At 40.1% G+C, this 16,777-nt stretch overlaps 1 protein-coding gene across 1 annotated transcript in view; it reads right to left on the bottom strand.

Annotated features, from left to right (window-relative positions):
- Window positions 1–249: 249 nt before the first annotated feature.
- KIAA1524 (KIAA1524 ortholog) overlaps window positions 250–16,777 on the bottom strand; it is a 34,411-nt gene continuing 17,883 nt past the window's right edge. The window contains exons 8-21 of the mRNA XM_018565824.1: window positions 16,667–16,742; window positions 15,430–15,654; window positions 12,105–12,264; window positions 10,309–10,456; window positions 8,430–8,529; window positions 7,763–7,881; window positions 6,571–6,757; window positions 5,771–5,845; window positions 5,580–5,690; window positions 4,777–4,973; window positions 3,965–4,078; window positions 2,902–2,984; window positions 2,633–2,772; window positions 250–509 (exon numbers count right to left, since the gene is read on the bottom strand). Of these exons, the coding sequence (XP_018421326.1) occupies window positions 339–509; window positions 2,633–2,772; window positions 2,902–2,984; window positions 3,965–4,078; window positions 4,777–4,973; window positions 5,580–5,690; window positions 5,771–5,845; window positions 6,571–6,757; window positions 7,763–7,881; window positions 8,430–8,529; window positions 10,309–10,456; window positions 12,105–12,264; window positions 15,430–15,654; window positions 16,667–16,742 (1,906 nt within the window). The 3' untranslated portion in view covers window positions 250–338. The remainder of the gene's footprint in view (window positions 510–2,632; window positions 2,773–2,901; window positions 2,985–3,964; window positions 4,079–4,776; window positions 4,974–5,579; window positions 5,691–5,770; window positions 5,846–6,570; window positions 6,758–7,762; window positions 7,882–8,429; window positions 8,530–10,308; window positions 10,457–12,104; window positions 12,265–15,429; window positions 15,655–16,666; window positions 16,743–16,777) is intronic.

The raw sequence follows: 16,777 nt of genomic DNA, 5'->3' as shown, positions 1-16,777 counted from the left end.
CCTGAACTTGATGAAAGTGCTTTCAGGACCTATATAAAGAGGGAAACTGCAATCCCCGTTTGCTTGGCATTTATTCTGACATTACACATTACACTAGTGTAGCAGAGTATAGTCAAATGAAAACATTCTGCCAGTTACTGGAATGGATATATTCTGGTCATACTAGGGATTAAAAGCTACATCACCTCTTAAAATTATTTAAAATATGTTTTGTATATTAGTATTTCAGCAGCTTAAAACCAGTTGTGTTCATTCTACACTTAGGGTATCACTAGCTGAACCCTAAGCTTACTGTACAAAAAAGTTCATTTGGAGATGCTGCTTAGCGGAAATAAGTCCTACAAGCTGAGGTTCACATTGCCTGCACCAAGTTTGCCACTGCTAAGGCTGTGTATCATAGCAATCATGTGTGAATGCTTGCTCAGCTCTTCCTGTTGGCCTTTCAGAATTGCCTCCTTTTCCTCAAGACGTGCTTCCAACTGTGTTTTGTGAACTTCTAGTGAAGATGCCTGTAAAGTACACAAACATGTTTGAATTAAATTTGAATTACAGTCATCACACATCAGATGTTTCTGAAAAGACTTGAGGCACTCTTCAGCACCCTATAAAAAGCTGTTCCACACTACACATGCCAGAGGTAAACAGCCCCACAGAGTGCCATCAGTTCCAGGGGAAGGGCGCTCCACAGAGCGCTGTCAGTCCCAGGACACGGGTCCCATAGAGCACTGTCAATCCCAGGACAAGGGCCCTGGAGAGCATTGTCAGTGCTATGGGAAGGACCCCACAGAGTGCCATCAGTCTTAGGGAAGGAGATGTCAGTGCCAGGGAAAACAGACATGGTATTCCAAATAAGGGGACCAAAAAATGCAAAATTATAGTCACATGAGACATACTACTAACAATTCCAATACTTACAGGAAAAAGCTAAAGAATATGTCACTTCATTTTACAACCATGGTAGAAAACACCACGGGGAAAATGTTCTTTCACTTTTATCCAACATTTCACAGATCCTTCTATCGTGCAGCTAAGCAAACAATATGCGAGTCACAACAAGCCCCTGAAGACCCAGAAATTCCCAAAGCCAAGCCTATACGCGACCGCCTGCAGAAACCCTGTGGTGGCATAAAAAGCAAAAGGAGGAACACAGTCTGCCTGCACACCACCGTTTGGCTTCTGCAAAATGGTTTCAGATATCATGTTAGGATTCTCAAATCCTTTTCTGTGTTGCAAACTAAATTCAAGCTCCGTTCACATACTGTTTTAAAATACCTACAGCTCAGACATGCAGTCAGTTTCATCCTGACTAATTACAGATGACTCAATTCCACTATGCCAATCAAATATGTGCATGAAAACTGAACATGTTCCATTATATAACATGAGTGCAAAAATTGAAAAAAGGGCCTCAGTCATGAAGGGGTTAAATTTCTGATCCAAGGATGCTGGATGGAAGGGTTGTGACAAGGCCCCCCACTGAACGAATTTCAGCCAGCTTATCAAGAACTGCCCAGAATTCGTAGAGTGTATGGCCAACTTTAGTATGTGTGCAGGCTAAATGCTTTACCATCTTTAGGCCAAGTTATGAAATTTGAAAGGCCATAGGTACAGTTTAATTTAATGGGCTGAAAAGCAAACTCTTTGCAAGCTTAATTCTTTTCCCCCCGAGTACAACTGAGTGACATATTACAAAAAGGACATTTTAATAACCGTTGCCTGCATCCAATCTGATTGGATGCAGGCATTGTTCAGGTATTGTGAGAGCCAGCGGGGCCGACTAGCAAGATACTGAAGCTTGGCCCAGTGGGAGATTCCTCCATCCACACAGTTTAGCGTAGATGGAGGAATCTGTTGCACTTTTTTCATCTGGCCATAGAAAATCTGCAGATAATCTATAGGTGTATGGTTAGCTTTACCTTTCCTATGCTATCCCATAATCCCGTACAGTCGCCACATTCAAAGAAAATACCTGCACTTTTGGCTATGGAGGTGCTTGTGATGGTGCTGATGCTTCATGAGTGACCCAGCTCTGTCACAGAGGGACAGAAGACAGTCATGCCTGTTTCACTTCCAAATGAAGATCTAACTAGAGCCTATTGTTGGGCTGTCTTTCCTTGCTCCCTGTTTTTGAATGGAGCAGCAAGAAGTGAAGGAAATGTGAATTGATCCCTACTGGGAACAAGGGCTATAAACTTGATGTTTTGCCCTTCATGGTTAAAGCACAGGTCCTTTAACCTACTAACAGTTTCAAGGCAATGTTAATTTAGATTAGTTTTTTTGTAATTGTTTGCATGTTTTCAGTCCTATAAACTAAGTTAATGGGACTAAAACTATGATGCAAATACATTGCAAATGTCTCTACTGGAGATTTAGTCGACAAAACTAAAACAAATTCAGATGACTAGAAATACGACTAAAAACTAAAATGGCATTTTAGTAAAACGACCAAGACTAAAACTAAAATTGTTCATCAATGAAATGAACAGTGATTCAAGGTGGGCACACAAAGTTTGGGTAAAGCAAAACAAAAAACTCTTAAAAAGCTAAATATTTTTTTTCAATTAGCGCTTAACAATGCACCTTATATAGATAACAGGAGTCTAATTGTTATCTTAAAAAAATAAATACAAACCTTAATACTCAGTTCCTTCCTTGCTTGTTCAGTTTTACTCAGCTCTTTACGAAGTATGTCAATGGTTTCTTCCATATCTTCTTTCTCCTTTTGCTTTAACTTAACCTTCTCCTCTAGCCCCTTTACCTTTTGTTGGAAATCTGTTGGCAAAATTATACGTGGAAAAACCATAACCATCTGAAGTTTATGAATTAAAATAATGGTTGAGGTTGAAGGTTATCTATTCTAAAACAAACTGAACACACATCCACAAGGAGGACACCACCTACTTAGAATTTTACTGTCTCGGTCTTGCAGTTGCTTAGCCAAGTCTTTTCTCTGGTTTTCGGTGTCTTCTAGCTGGGCCACTGTCCTGTATGTAAACAGTATGTTAGTACTTTCAGAAAAGGTTTACAGCAGCAATACAAAAACAGAAAATTGTAGACTATATTTCTTTATGAAGAAGGAAACCTCATCCTCTAAAAATGACAGCCAAGACTGAGAAATGTTGGATATTTTAAAAGATGATTGCAAATGATCACTTAATTGTATTACAATAGTAGAGCAGGAAATAGAATTTCCAAGACATCATAGAAAACTGTGACTATGCCCATCCACTACCACTCAAACCACATCCACTACCACCCAAACCATACTGAATGTCAGCAACAGAAGAAGCTACGTCAAGACAATGTCAAAGCAGTGATTTTCTGTCCTGTACAACCTGCACAGCTATAGCATGCTGAGCATAGTAACACAGAAGTGCCAAGTTTAGGATCCCAGCATGTACAGATAGCAATTAGTATGCACCATAAAAAGGAAACGTTTAAATTAAAGTTATGCTCACAACCAAAACCACAGTTTTCAGAACTCAATGTTTTCTAACATACACACACACTGTACATTGCCAGCTAACCACAGGAAATGGTTTGTAAAAAAAATAAAGAAAAAAAATAAATCACAGTTGCTGCCAAAGTATGAGTGAATATCTGCTGCAAAAACTCAGCATTTGTTTAGCATTAAGTCTTTCCATCGTTGTTATAGTACAATCCAATATGCACATATAATCAAACTGCCCTCAGGAAGACAGCTGAAAGCCGTTGGCTCTGTTGACCTGCAAGTTAAGTGCAACAGACAGGGAAGAAGATGAGCAGGCAGACGCAGCTCTCATCTCAAGGAAAACAGCTATCAGGACAGGTTTTATAGCCGGTCCTATAGATAATTTCCCCTGAAGGCAACTGGGCAGCACCATTGGTAAAAACCCTTACACATGGCATCATCATGAGTAGTGAAAGTAATCTCATATTTACAATGTCCCTGAAAAATAAAAAATAAACTCAAAATAATCCTTACTTTTCATTTTGAATCTTGAGGGAATCATTTAGTTTTTTCATGGTTTCAGCTTGCTTATTTAAGGTGTTGTATGATACCTGTAAGTCTTTAAACTGCATTTCACAGAGTTCATACCTATAAAGAAAATAAGTGATCACAATCTACATATAATATACCTCTGCTGGAATTTAGAGAGCCACAGAAAGGAGATACTACAATGGAAACAATACAATAAGAAAACACCAGAACTATTCACTTTCTATCTGATGGTGAAGCAGTGGCTAGAACTGCTACCAGAATCATACTTGGGAGTTTGTGTACTCCTTCCATGGCACAAGACCACACTGCTAATTTACTGACTTTATCCTAACACATGTCCACACATGGTAGACACAACTATATGCATTATAGCGGAAGGGTCTAATATGAAATGACAATATTCTATGTGAAGAATTGTTGAAAAATGTAAGCTCTATAGAAGTAATTACGCTGATAACTTATTGACATTTGTTGTCAAATATTCCCCAGTCTTAGAAACAGAACTGAGAAAGTTATTAATTCCTATTGCTCCGACAGAATTGTACTATTTTTTTTTTCCGGTTTGGCACAGACCAGACCTCAACTCAGAATATGCAGAAATAAAACTAAAATGAATGTGATGCATGAAGTGACAATAAGTTCAATTCACAAAGCTTTAACAACACCCTAAGGCACTGTTTTCAACCATGTGACTAAATTGTGAAAAAGGGCATTTTCAAGAGGAGCAAAAAGGATAAAAAACTGAAAATATTTTCATCTTCATTGATTTTAGATAAACAAAAAAAGAATCTTACTTCATTATATGATCAGCATAGGAGACTTTCAGTGTTTCATGCTCTTCGGCCACTGCTTGCAACTTCTTGCTGTGCTGGAATAACTGCTCAATGTCACTCTTGGCACGTTCTGACTCCAACTGCTGAGACTTTAAGAGTAAGCTCAGCTCCTCGTTCTTCCTCTCTGCCTCCTTCAGCAGTGTAGCAAGCTTTCTTGCCTGCAGTTTTGAAATAAAATGTACAATTACATTTTCGGAAGTACTACTAGCTGTCCATGGCAAGTAAAATGGATACATGCAATAATGTTATGATAAAACTACCTTAAGGATAGTTGTGGAGGCTGAATAACCGGTTTTGATTTTATTTCAGGAATACATTAAAAAGGGTAGACTTGCCACCCTATGTTAATCACTTAATTTGCAGAGCCAAGCCCCCAACCCAGGGGCATTTTTTACACCCATCTGTTTTTATTGATGGGTTTTCCCATTAAAAATCAATAGAAACACATCAAAACGCAAGCTAATGAAATGTGAACTTTATGATGGAATATGCTCAACTATTCATATGATTGGCCTGGTGGAATGCCATCATGCCTGAGCGCTGCTGTGAGTGATATCTATATAAAATAAATAAAATATAATATGTGGTATGTTCTGACACAACCAGCTAAAATGGAGTACTGCTAAATATAATGCTTCAGTATAATAATTCCTGGGTAAGATGAAGGGAAATTTCAGAATAGGAACTCTCATCAACTTAGGTCGTATACTCAGTTGTCAAATCCATCTGAGCTGACAAACAGCTCTGTACAATTTTCCTCTCACCTCTGCTTCAGCTTGTGCTCTTTGACACCGGTACTGTGCAATCAGTCTGTCTGCTTGTGCAAGGGCTAGTGCCTTTGCTTCCAATAAGTCCTGCAGCCTGCTTTCCTTAGACTGCACAGAAAGAACACAAAATTAATATAATCACTGCCATATATTTTTCTGAAAAACAAGTGAATAAGAGTAATACTTACTGCTAATGCCGAAAGCTTTTGTTCATAAACATCCATGATATCAGAAATCCTCACATCATTAACTCGTTCCTTCATCTAGCAAATCAAATGAAAAAGGTTGTTAACCAGCATTGGTAATAAGAGATGAAATAGTGAAATCAAGACTGATCCAAATTCAGTTCAGCTTTAATTACAATGGACCACACAAATCCAGATTCAGGAAATGAAGATGTTTGTGGGTCAGCAAGAAACCGATTTACTCACTATTCACACACATCACTCAGGATTCACAGAGCATATTGGGTTCCGTAAAGAAAGGGCACAGCTGTATTTGCTTCTGTCGGATTAAAATGCCAGAATGCCATCTAAGGCCTGGTTCACACATGTGCGTTTTACAGCGCGTTCCTACGCGCTGTAAAACGCTCAACATGTGAAAACCAATGATTGCCTATGGGCATGGTTCCCACCTGGGCGTTTTACAGCGCGTGCAAACGCGCTGAAAAACGCCCTACGCCCAAAGAAGTATAGGAGCTTCTTTGGGGCGTATTTGCCGCGCGTATCCATTAGGATACAGCTGGATAGCCATCGGAAACGCGCATTTGTCGAGTGTTTCTTTTACCGCAAATCGCGGTAAAAACGCGCGGCAAACGCGCATATTCCGTACACCCAGGTGTGAATCGGCAGTTTAGGAAGGATTACTGATATTACCCATTCAGCTGTGTGTAAATCAAATTTGAAAAGGTTTACACAAGTGAAATTACATATTGTCTGTAAGGCAAACATATCTAATAAAACAAATATATATCTTTTTTTAACTTTACCTCCATTCCTGTTTGTAGCTTTTGTATGAGATCCTGGATGTTAGAGGAAGATATATCTACACTGTTCAAATTTGATATCTGTGATGATCTACAGTTGCTTGCAATGACTTGCATTCCAAATCTTTTTGTAGGATGATCACTTTCTTGCTGTATGTAGGCATTATTAGCTGCAATGCTCTCCCCAAGTCTAAAACGAGTAAACCATATTATCAATCTTGAGATTGCTGCTCACCCAACAGATTGCGCAGGTTAGATGACTTTCTATCTTTAGCCCTCTCAGTTTTCCCCTTTGCAAAGTTCCTCTTCTACTGCATGCCAGTAAGTAAACCCACAATGACCTTAAGGAGGGACCACTGTGTCCAAGTGATTTTCCAGAGACAAAAGTACAAAGCCCATTATTCATTTATATTTAGACCCCGTTCACATTGAGCGATTTATCGCGGGGTAATTACTGCGATATCGCGGCAATTTACCGCGCGATATCGCTCTCCAATGGGGCAAAGGGTCCTGCTGTCGCGTGTCGCTACAGCCAGACCCTTTTTGGAGCGGATTTAGCTGCGATTCAAGCTTGCTCAATGCAAGCATTTGCACGATATCGCGCAAAATGCAAATCGCGCGATTTGCGAACCGCTCAATGTGAACGGGCTCTTAGGTTACAGAGAAAACGTAGAATTAAAGACAACTAAACTGTGTGGTTCAGAAATGTGAATGGGAAACTAATCTTAAAATGATTACACTGACTGCGCTGCCTCCTCCATCCACTGATTCTGTTCCTTTATGAGAAGTCCTGGAGAGTACTATGGGTGCAAAAATTGAAAAAAGGGCCTCAGTCATGAAGGGGTTAATGCAATAAGACGCATAAAGCAAACCAAGGAGTTTTGCAAATACACAACTTTTTTTTTCATGCCATGGGAGCGAACTACACAATATGATTCAACAAAGCATTCAAACAGAACATACATATGTAACCACAGCTCTACTGTAAAATGTATGCCATATGGACGTGTGTTTTCAACTGCATTTAGATGCAGCAACTGGTCCTGGTAAAACCAGGAAGCTGTATGTGGAGGCACTATTTAAGGTACATTTTGGTGGGGTTTATTTTCATTTGTATGAATGATTGTGATATTCACAGACCTGGTTACAGTGTGCGTATCCCAAAAGCACATGAGCCAGGAAATGCTTTACTCACACAACTGCAGGGAAGTCCGGTAATGGTGCAGCTTCAAAAAGTAGCTGAAGGCCAACTTGAACTCGCTCTCTGTTGTCAGACGTTAGGGCGAAAGAGAGAGGTGTAATCAACCGTTGGTCCTGCAGAAGGAAAGAAAATGATTACCTGCTCGGAAATAGTCTGCAAACTATATAAGAATACAGGAAAAACAAAAAAAAGCATATGTGCAGGGCAGATCCCTTTTTAATGAAGATATCTAGTTACAACCTGGCTTTTGGTTATCCAGACCCATGTACTGCGCTTAATTACAATAACACTGGACAAACATCACTCAGACTGGTTGGAAACTAAGGATCAGACACTTAAGATGAGTAACATCCTACAAGATATGCCCTTTTGACTGAATATACATTTGCTATTCAGTCTAAAGGGCAGTTACATGTTACCTGTAGTCATTCATTTTTCCAGCAATAACAAATAAATAAAAACAAATTCTAACGTGTATTACACGTGTAATAAAGACATTGGTTGTCCGTGGTTAGCTGACAATTGTTTGCTCTATACACTGTGCCACAAAAGCATGTATAATGCAACATTCTGCACCAGCTTAAAAGGAATCCTAATTGTTATTAGTAAAACATTGGACTACATACTTTAAAATCCCTCACAAAATAGCAACATATTATACCTGTAGTATCTTATAGAAAGCAGCTTCCATATTCGTTACCAATTGCTTTAGCTTGCTCATAAGATTGAGAGTTTTCAAAATTACATCTGTGGAAGCATTGCTTTGAGAATGAAACAAAAAAAAAACAACAAATTAGTCAGTGGAGCAGCACTGTGGGCATGCAAGCATACACGCAGTGATTGGAACCATATCCATACTGAATACAAAAAGGTATGCTCCCCATTTAAAACGAAAAATTAGAGCCCTACTCCAGTCAAAATGTTTGGTCTTACATGGGATTAGAACTTCTGCTGTTTGTGTCTCAGTTAAGAAGAACCCCCCCTTTATTCCTGTCCAAATTTGGAGTAAGCAAGTTAAAAAATAAGTTGACACAATTCTACAGTTTCATCTTTTTACAATTAGATAAGATTTTGTAGTTTATATTGTGTTTGTGCACACTAAAAGGTTTCCTCACAATTTCTATTAAAGGAGAACTATGGGGTCAGTGCTTTTCCCCATAGTTCTCCTAAGGTTAATGGGAGGACACAAACTAGCGTCCTCCCGTCACCCAAAGCTCAGTAAACCGAGACGCCGCAGCCGGAACGGATCCCGACAATTTTGTCTGGATCCACCCAGCTGCGTAAGTGACAGCTGGCTCTGCCTATCTAGAGGCAGAGCCAGCTGCACCCAGCTCCCTCCCCCGTTTGTTCCGCCAGTCAGCACTGGAGGATCGGAGCGGAAAGGGTCCCTGCAGGGAGCCGTGACAGTCACGGCTCTCTGCACGGATAGATCGAGAAGTGAGCGAGCGCTGGTATGTGTTCCTCACTTCCCGATCTACTGAGCCGACCTGTGACAGTTTCATTGTCACAGGTCGGCTCAGATTATGAGGCTGAGTGAAAATCAGTCGTCTCATAATTCTCCTTTTAAAAAAAAAAACCTCCGAAAAATACTTGTAGAAATATGCAATGCAGAGACCTGTACTCTGAAGGAGCTCTGCTCTTTTTAGGGTGTCTTTTATTTCCTGTACTTTGTGTTTTATTAGGACAATACGAAAAAAAAAAAAAGTGTAAAACAAGCTGGACCAGCTAGCATAGAAATTGTGAACAAGAATGCAGTAGAAACAAGGGAAATCAATTGGGCCCATTAGATCCAGAGGGTAGGATTAAGTGCATCCTACAGGAAGAGTCAAGATTTACAAACAACGTTAGCTGTCTATATTTCTGGGTCTACTGGATTCAATATTGAATACTCAGTTAAAAATGCCCAGCCTAATGCCATGCTTTCTTATTATTATACAGGATTTATATAGCGCCAACAGTTTGTGCAGTGCTTTACAATAGAAGGAAGACATTACAATCACAATAAAATTCAAGACAAGATGGTAAGGAGGGCCCTGCCCCTGAGACTACTGTACTACAATATAAGAACAGTGACAATGTTTCACTCATCTATGGTCTTGACCAGAGATCCAGCTATGCTCTTTAAACTTAATTTGAACAAATGCAGATGCTAATGTTGTTCTGGGATAACATATATTAAAGGAGAGTTATTGGGAGAGTAAAATATACTCTTCTCAATAGTTTGAGCTGGCGTATGACTGCAGGTGTCACACGTCGGCTCTATAGATCGAGAGCTGAGTGATCACAAACCGCTGATCACTCAGCTCACGGCTTCTCCCTGCAGAGAGCGATCAGTCATCGCTCCCTGCAGGGGTTCCTCTCACTGGAGGAACAGATAGGGGAGGAGGCGGGTTTGGCAATTGTTATCTTTTAAAAATGTAAATCAACTGTCATATGGTTACTGGGTCTTCCCTGAAATTTTCAAAAATATTGATATTTAATTCTATAAATCTTTATAAAATATTCATTTAGATTTCCTAAAAATAAAAAAATAAACTTACAAAACCTCGGAGTCCACCATTTTGGCACCAAAGCTGGAATCAACGCCAATGAATGTAAACTCATAGTCTACTAATGCAACACATCTGCTGACAGCCAGTGCCCTAGCAATGCGAGTTTTCAATACATCATCACCACCACCACAAAGAGGTGGGAATGGTTAAGAAAAGAAACCATTAGAAAGTAAAACATTTAAAAAAAAAAGGGAGGAGGGTGCACATAATTGACAGGAATTGGAAATGAATAACTAAATACATGAATAAAATATACATAATGAATACAAGGTACACAGCCTATCTTTGCAGGGCTCCTTGTTAACATTCATGCCGCCCTGCTGCCAAAATCTCCATATTGCCAATAATCTAGTGTTCTGAGAACACACTCTCCAGAGCCTTGAGAATTTGCAGGGTAAGTATTGCAGACATTGTCCCCTGGGGTCCAGACCAAAGAGGCTACACAGCACAGACTGCATTTATGCCAAGGAGTCATGAGAGAAGACTAAGTGGATTTTGAATTTAGCACAGCTACAATCTTTCCTGGTTAACATAACCAGTTTGTTGATTTGATATTAGCCTTTTGTAATCCCCTCTGCAGCAGCACTCAGACAGAGAGGGAGGGAACAGGTGTGCTGCATGCAAATGTGCTTAAAAGGAAACATGCTGATTAAGTTATGTCTGTGGAGGCTCTCATTGATCCAGGTCATGGTATATCTGTAAAAAATAAGTCAAGGCAACTGGACTTGCTGTATTTTTCTTGAAGACGTTTCACTGGTCATCCAACCAGCTTTCTCAATTCTGAAAAATACAGCAAGTCCAGTTGCCTTGACATTTTTTACAGATATGCTGATTAAGAAAAGAGAACAGAGTGAGCAGGGCGATGGCCACTTGCTGAACTGTCTGCTTGGTGCTCTTTAAGTGTTCAGTTAGCAGGCTGTGAGCAGGGTGGTGTCAGTTGTTCATTCATCAAGAGAGAAACTAGTGTCATCCTGGCTGTGCTGTCTGGCAGAGCTGAGCAAATATCAGGACCAAATGGACAGAAATGAAAATCCTTTGGCTGGTAAGACAGCTCCCTCATATATATGTCATCTGTGGACTTAATTATTTGCATGGAGTTCAGCTTTAAATATCTTGTGTTCTCTATTGTGTGCTGCATCATCCACATATGCCCATCAGTGTAAAAAATATATTGCAAATTTAGTTACACGTATTACAGTTAACAACAGCATTTAGCCCTTCAGTGCAGCCGTGTTTTAGACATACCATAATACTGCCCTGGGTTCGCTGGGATATCAGGGTATAACAGATTGAACTTCAAATTATCTAAATTAGGTATAACCTAGTATATGAACACAAGAGAAACTAAAAATAAAAGTATTAAATGTGTGCCCAATGATTGCATGGTTTAATTTAGGCTGAATGGTTTTTAAGAGATTCATAAGACACTAGACAATATTTGGTGAAATTTGCTATTATCAAAGAAGACCAAGTGTACACTGGTCGTAAAACAGGAGGTAAAGGGGGCAGGGAGGGTAGTGATCATAGACCACAGGGAGAGGCAGGAGCTGAGGACGGAAGAATGACAGCTATACATGGACTAGGATGAAGGGAGAATGGGGATCAAGGAATCAGAATGAAAGCTAGTTGGGACAGTTTCAATGAAACATTGGAAGAGGAATACATGAATAAGTACCAGGAAAGTCAGGGAGAAGGCAGGGAGTAGATAATCATGGATGGAGGGAAAATAAAAAATGTGAGTAAGGATATGATTATGGGCATGATTGCTATATTAAAAAGGATATTGATCAGTACATCCAATGCCTTCCCAGTTCTTTCACATTTCTTCTTAGTCAGTATTTCATCCAAAGTTTGATCAGGCACAAGCAGCTGATCAAGTATAACAGGAAGCAGAAGTTCTAAAAAGCGCTCAGCCACCTGGCTGGTACCTGCATCAATGGCATCCTAAAGAACAACAGAATTGCTGTTAATTTATTTACAGGGTTAATGGTAAATTCATTCTCAGCACATGGATTGATCTACCCTGCTCACAAATGCATGGTTTACCCAGGACTGGAAGCTATAGTTACAGATTTCACATACAGTGGTTGTGAGAGTCCCTGTATATAAATGAGACCTTAGTTCACCATAAACAAGAGGCTGTTGTGTCCAGTGAACATGTGGGAGGTTGGAACCACCCTTATTGCGCCAGGTAAGGAAATTACATTCTAATATTGTTATTGCAATTGATATATCTATATAGATATATCTATATACATCTATAGATGTGTATATATACAGGGCTCGAAAATCCACTCGTCTGCGACGAGCAGACAGTGGAGCCTGACGAGCAGCTTCCCGGCCGGCCGTTGTAATTACACGGCCGGCCGGGAGCTTTACAGTCAAGAGATCGAGCGTCTCTAGAGACGCTCGATCGCTTGTATCAGAAGCTGTCACTGCCGTTGCTGGTCCCGAGATCCGCTGTGCCCGATGCGGCCAGGACCGGCTCTGTGACAGGAGATCAGAGAGGAGATCTCCTCTCAGTCCCCCAATGCAGGAAGTGATGTATATTACATCACTTCCTGCATTCAGTGTCACTCTCCAGCTAGAAAAGTTGATGAAGCCGATCTCTGCTTCATCAGCTTCTCTGGAGGTCCCTAGGTGACATTAGGGGTCTTCGAGACCCCTGATGTCTCCATAAAGAGGACCTGTCATGTAAATTGGCTATCCCATAGGGGGCTTCTTAGCCCCCATGTAATAGCAATAAAGTTGTATGTAAAAAAAAAAAAAAAAGTAATACAAAAATGAAAGATTGATAAAAAAAATAAAGAAGCATAACATTTATTTTTTTAAGTCCGCGCCCCCGACATACACACGCATATATGCGTCAGGTGTGCCTACGTGCCGCACATGTTGCATATCGCCGCAAACAGAGTGAGAGCAATAAACTTAGAGCCATTAAGGTCGGGTTCACACCTGGGCGTTTTACAGCGCTGATCGACGCGCTGTAAAACGCCCTGCAAGTGAAATCCCATTATTTCTTATGGGCATTGTTCTCACTTGAGCGTATTTCAGCGTGTCTCTTATGGAGCACTCGACAGACTGTAGCTTCTGACACAGCTTCTATGACAGAAGCTGTGACAGAAGCTGCAGTTAGTGACCGCTGAGACAGGTGGCGCTGTGACTACAGCGCCACGGTCTCAGTGATCACACAGAGCAGACGAAGAACATCCGTTCTTCGTCTGCTCTATGGTGATCTCGATCGTCGCCGCTGCTCGGTTTTAATACGAGTGATCTCTTTAGATCACTCGTATTAAACATGCAGTAGCTCCTACTGCTGAACTCGATCGCCACCGCCGCTGCTCGGCTTTAATACGAGTGATCTCATTAGATCACTGGTATTAAACGAGCAGTGGCTCCTACTACTCGCCCGGCGCCCGAAACTGCATGTCTGGGGCGTCGGGATTCGCTCCATAAGACGCAGGCACATTTTCCCCCTCCTTTTGGGGGGAAAAAAGTGCATCTTATGGAGCGAAAAATACGGTATATATATAGTGCCACGAAATGAAAATGTCAAAACCGTAATAGAAATGTCAGGCTAAAACCGAAAATGCTATTTTAACTTTTTCAATTTTTTTAATATTTATTTTTTGATACATTTTTTACTTTACTTTTAGGGGCTTCGGGAAAAATATTAGCGGTCTAAACAGACCCCTGATATTTCCCTTTTAAAATAGAAAAAGAGATTGAGGACACAAAGTCCTCATTCTCTTTCTCTGCAGCCCCAGTTATTAATGAACAGAAATCCTCTATACTGAGTGTTCCTGTTCATTCATAACATGAGAACATTGTGTGTTTAATATAACCACAATCATAACCATACTATGTCGTCAATTATGGAGCAGATGGAGTATGGAGCAGTTCCCAAGGCAACCACTCAGCTTCTCTCTTCAGTTTGTTCAGTTAAGAATTAAAAATGAAAGCTAGAAGCCGATTGGTTGGCATGGGCAACTGCTTCAGATTCTGTCTGCTCCAGTTTTGATAAGTTCTCTTCATTGCATGTTAATGAACCTTTAAAACATGTTCCTTATCAGCTCACAGGCATCTGTTAACCACCTGCTACAAAGAAACTGCTAAAAAGGTAAGTGATCTTTGTATTTATTTAAAGTTATGCTGTGTGAATAGAGAGACAAACATATAGAGGGGGGGGGGGGTTAAATTTGGCTGCAAAAAGTGGAACAGTTTATGTAAAAGTGCTAAAGAGTTTAGTTTTTGTGGTCTGTGTCCCACTGGCGAACAACAGGAAAAGAGAGGACATGCTGCTACTGAAACATTCGTCCTTATTGGATGGTTTACCCTCACCTTTTTCTAGTTACAACGGTTAGATGTTGGATCTCCTCACTTCTGTCTCAATAACAATGGACACCGGGACAAATAAAGAAGCCATTCTTTCCAGCAGGGACACAGGCAGTATTTAAAATCTGACAAACACTGATCCTTCCTCACTCAAATTTAAAAAAAAAAAAAATCTTTTGCCTTTACATATAGTTTGAGGGTTGCAGAAAATGAAAATGCTTTACAAGTGGTATAATTAAGCTTCATATAGAGTGCGCCACTTTTTTTTTTTTTTAAGTAGTGGTAGTTCTCACTGACCAAAGTATTTGTGTACAACAGGGTATTTTGCACCTGACACCTGACAAAGGATAAGTGACTTATATAACACCTCTCATTGTTTCTCTTTTTTGGTGTTACCAGAGCCTTTGAAGTGTACTGTTTGCACTGCACATTGTCATGGACAATAATGGCTTCACTGAGAGCACGTACTAAATTGATAAATCAAAGTCAGTCCAGCACAGTAGCCAATTCGATGTTGAAGAATGGGCCATTGAGTTACCAAGAAAAAAAAATGCTGACCTGATAACAATTGGTGTAAACAGAATTAAATCACTATTGAAGGTCTGCAGTTCCCTTTACAGATTGTCTGCCCAGAAGATGCCAGTGAAATCCACGATCTTGCTATACAAATCCACTTATGCTATAGACCTAAAATGTTAATTCATATTTAAACCTTCACACCTAAATAACTATTTATTTGGAACCAAGCAAAACAGGAGTTAAAAACCAACATACCGCAAGCACTTCTTTGAAGAGCTCCAAAGCCAATGCTGCACAGTTCTGATGAGCTTCCAGTGAATGACTTGACCAATGAACAAGAGCTACTGCAAGCTTTGGAGATTTTGTGCGTGGTCCCAGTCTCCCATTCCCTCCACTTGGAGCAGACTGCTCTAATATAGCTTGTTGCAGAATGTGCCTCAAGTTTTTCACAGAACAGAAAGCCAGCAGCAATTCCAAGACCTGAAAAACAGCTCATCAGTTAGTCAGTATAAAATACAAGTTCATGTGTTGAATTACAAAATGGTTTAAATTATTAGTTTTGGGCGTTTACCATGTCCCAAAACCGCAATCTTGAAACGCTAAGCACTTCGGGTCCATTCACACCATAGGCGTTGGGGCTATGTGGTCGTTGTTTCCAGCACAGCCCCAACGCACGACAAGGCAATCTGCCTGGTCACAGATGGGCTTGGTTCACACTACCGCAATGCATGGGCGTTGTGGTGATATGCACTGAAAAAGAATTACAGGATGCTATATTTTTTTAGCGCAGCAGGATGCGATACAGTACAACTGCCTCGTACCTGGCTGTGCCCGTCGAATTGAATCAATTGTCATGTGAGACATTTTAATAAGGTTCTAAAAAAAAAGAAGAAGAAAACATTGGCACTGTGTTGGGCACTGCACACCAGCCCTTAAAGTACACCTAACACAAACCTGGGCAATTCAAACTGAGAATATGATGTATAACCAGAAACTGAATCTAGTTTTAAAATGATCAGCAGATCAAGAGAATATAGACCGGGCTGAAGTTGTAAGCTTACATTTTCCTGTAAAAGTTGAGTTTGGCCCCACTCCTTCATTGCTATCCAGGAAGTAGCTCTCAACATTAAAAAGACTGTAAAAGGCGGGAAGGGCTGGGCAAAGATCAACTTGAAACAGATTTGCATGTAAATTAGGCTTCTCCAGAATTCTGATAGGTTTACTTTCAACCAAATAACAAAAAAGATCTGTTGTATTGATTTTGAAGAGGGTGAAGTCACAATATTTTACAGTGGCATTAGTTTATTTACTATAGATCCATAGGACCATATTGATCTAAGAATTTGTTCATTGACATATATTTTTCTTCCTTTCATTCGTTCTCATAATATTACAGCTGAATACATTCGGTAAAATAGCAAATCCCTGATGTACGCCTATAATGCATTCCTGCATTCCATTACACAAGTGGTACATAAGTGAGCTGAATTACCTTAAAAGCAGAGTCTGGATCCTTTCCATGTAGAAGTCCCAGGACTTGATTAAGACATGAATTAAAATGCTCATATCTAATGAAATGAAAAAGAATAAAGCTCAGTGTATA

Source organism: Nanorana parkeri, unplaced genomic scaffold, assembly GCF_000935625.1.
Source record: "Nanorana parkeri isolate BGI_ZX_2015 unplaced genomic scaffold, ASM93562v1 scaffold890, whole genome shotgun sequence".
NCBI classification, from domain to species: domain Eukaryota; kingdom Metazoa; phylum Chordata; class Amphibia; order Anura; family Dicroglossidae; genus Nanorana; species Nanorana parkeri.
The sequence above is the reverse complement of the archived record's forward strand: the minus strand, read 5'-3'. Positions and strand labels throughout refer to the sequence as shown.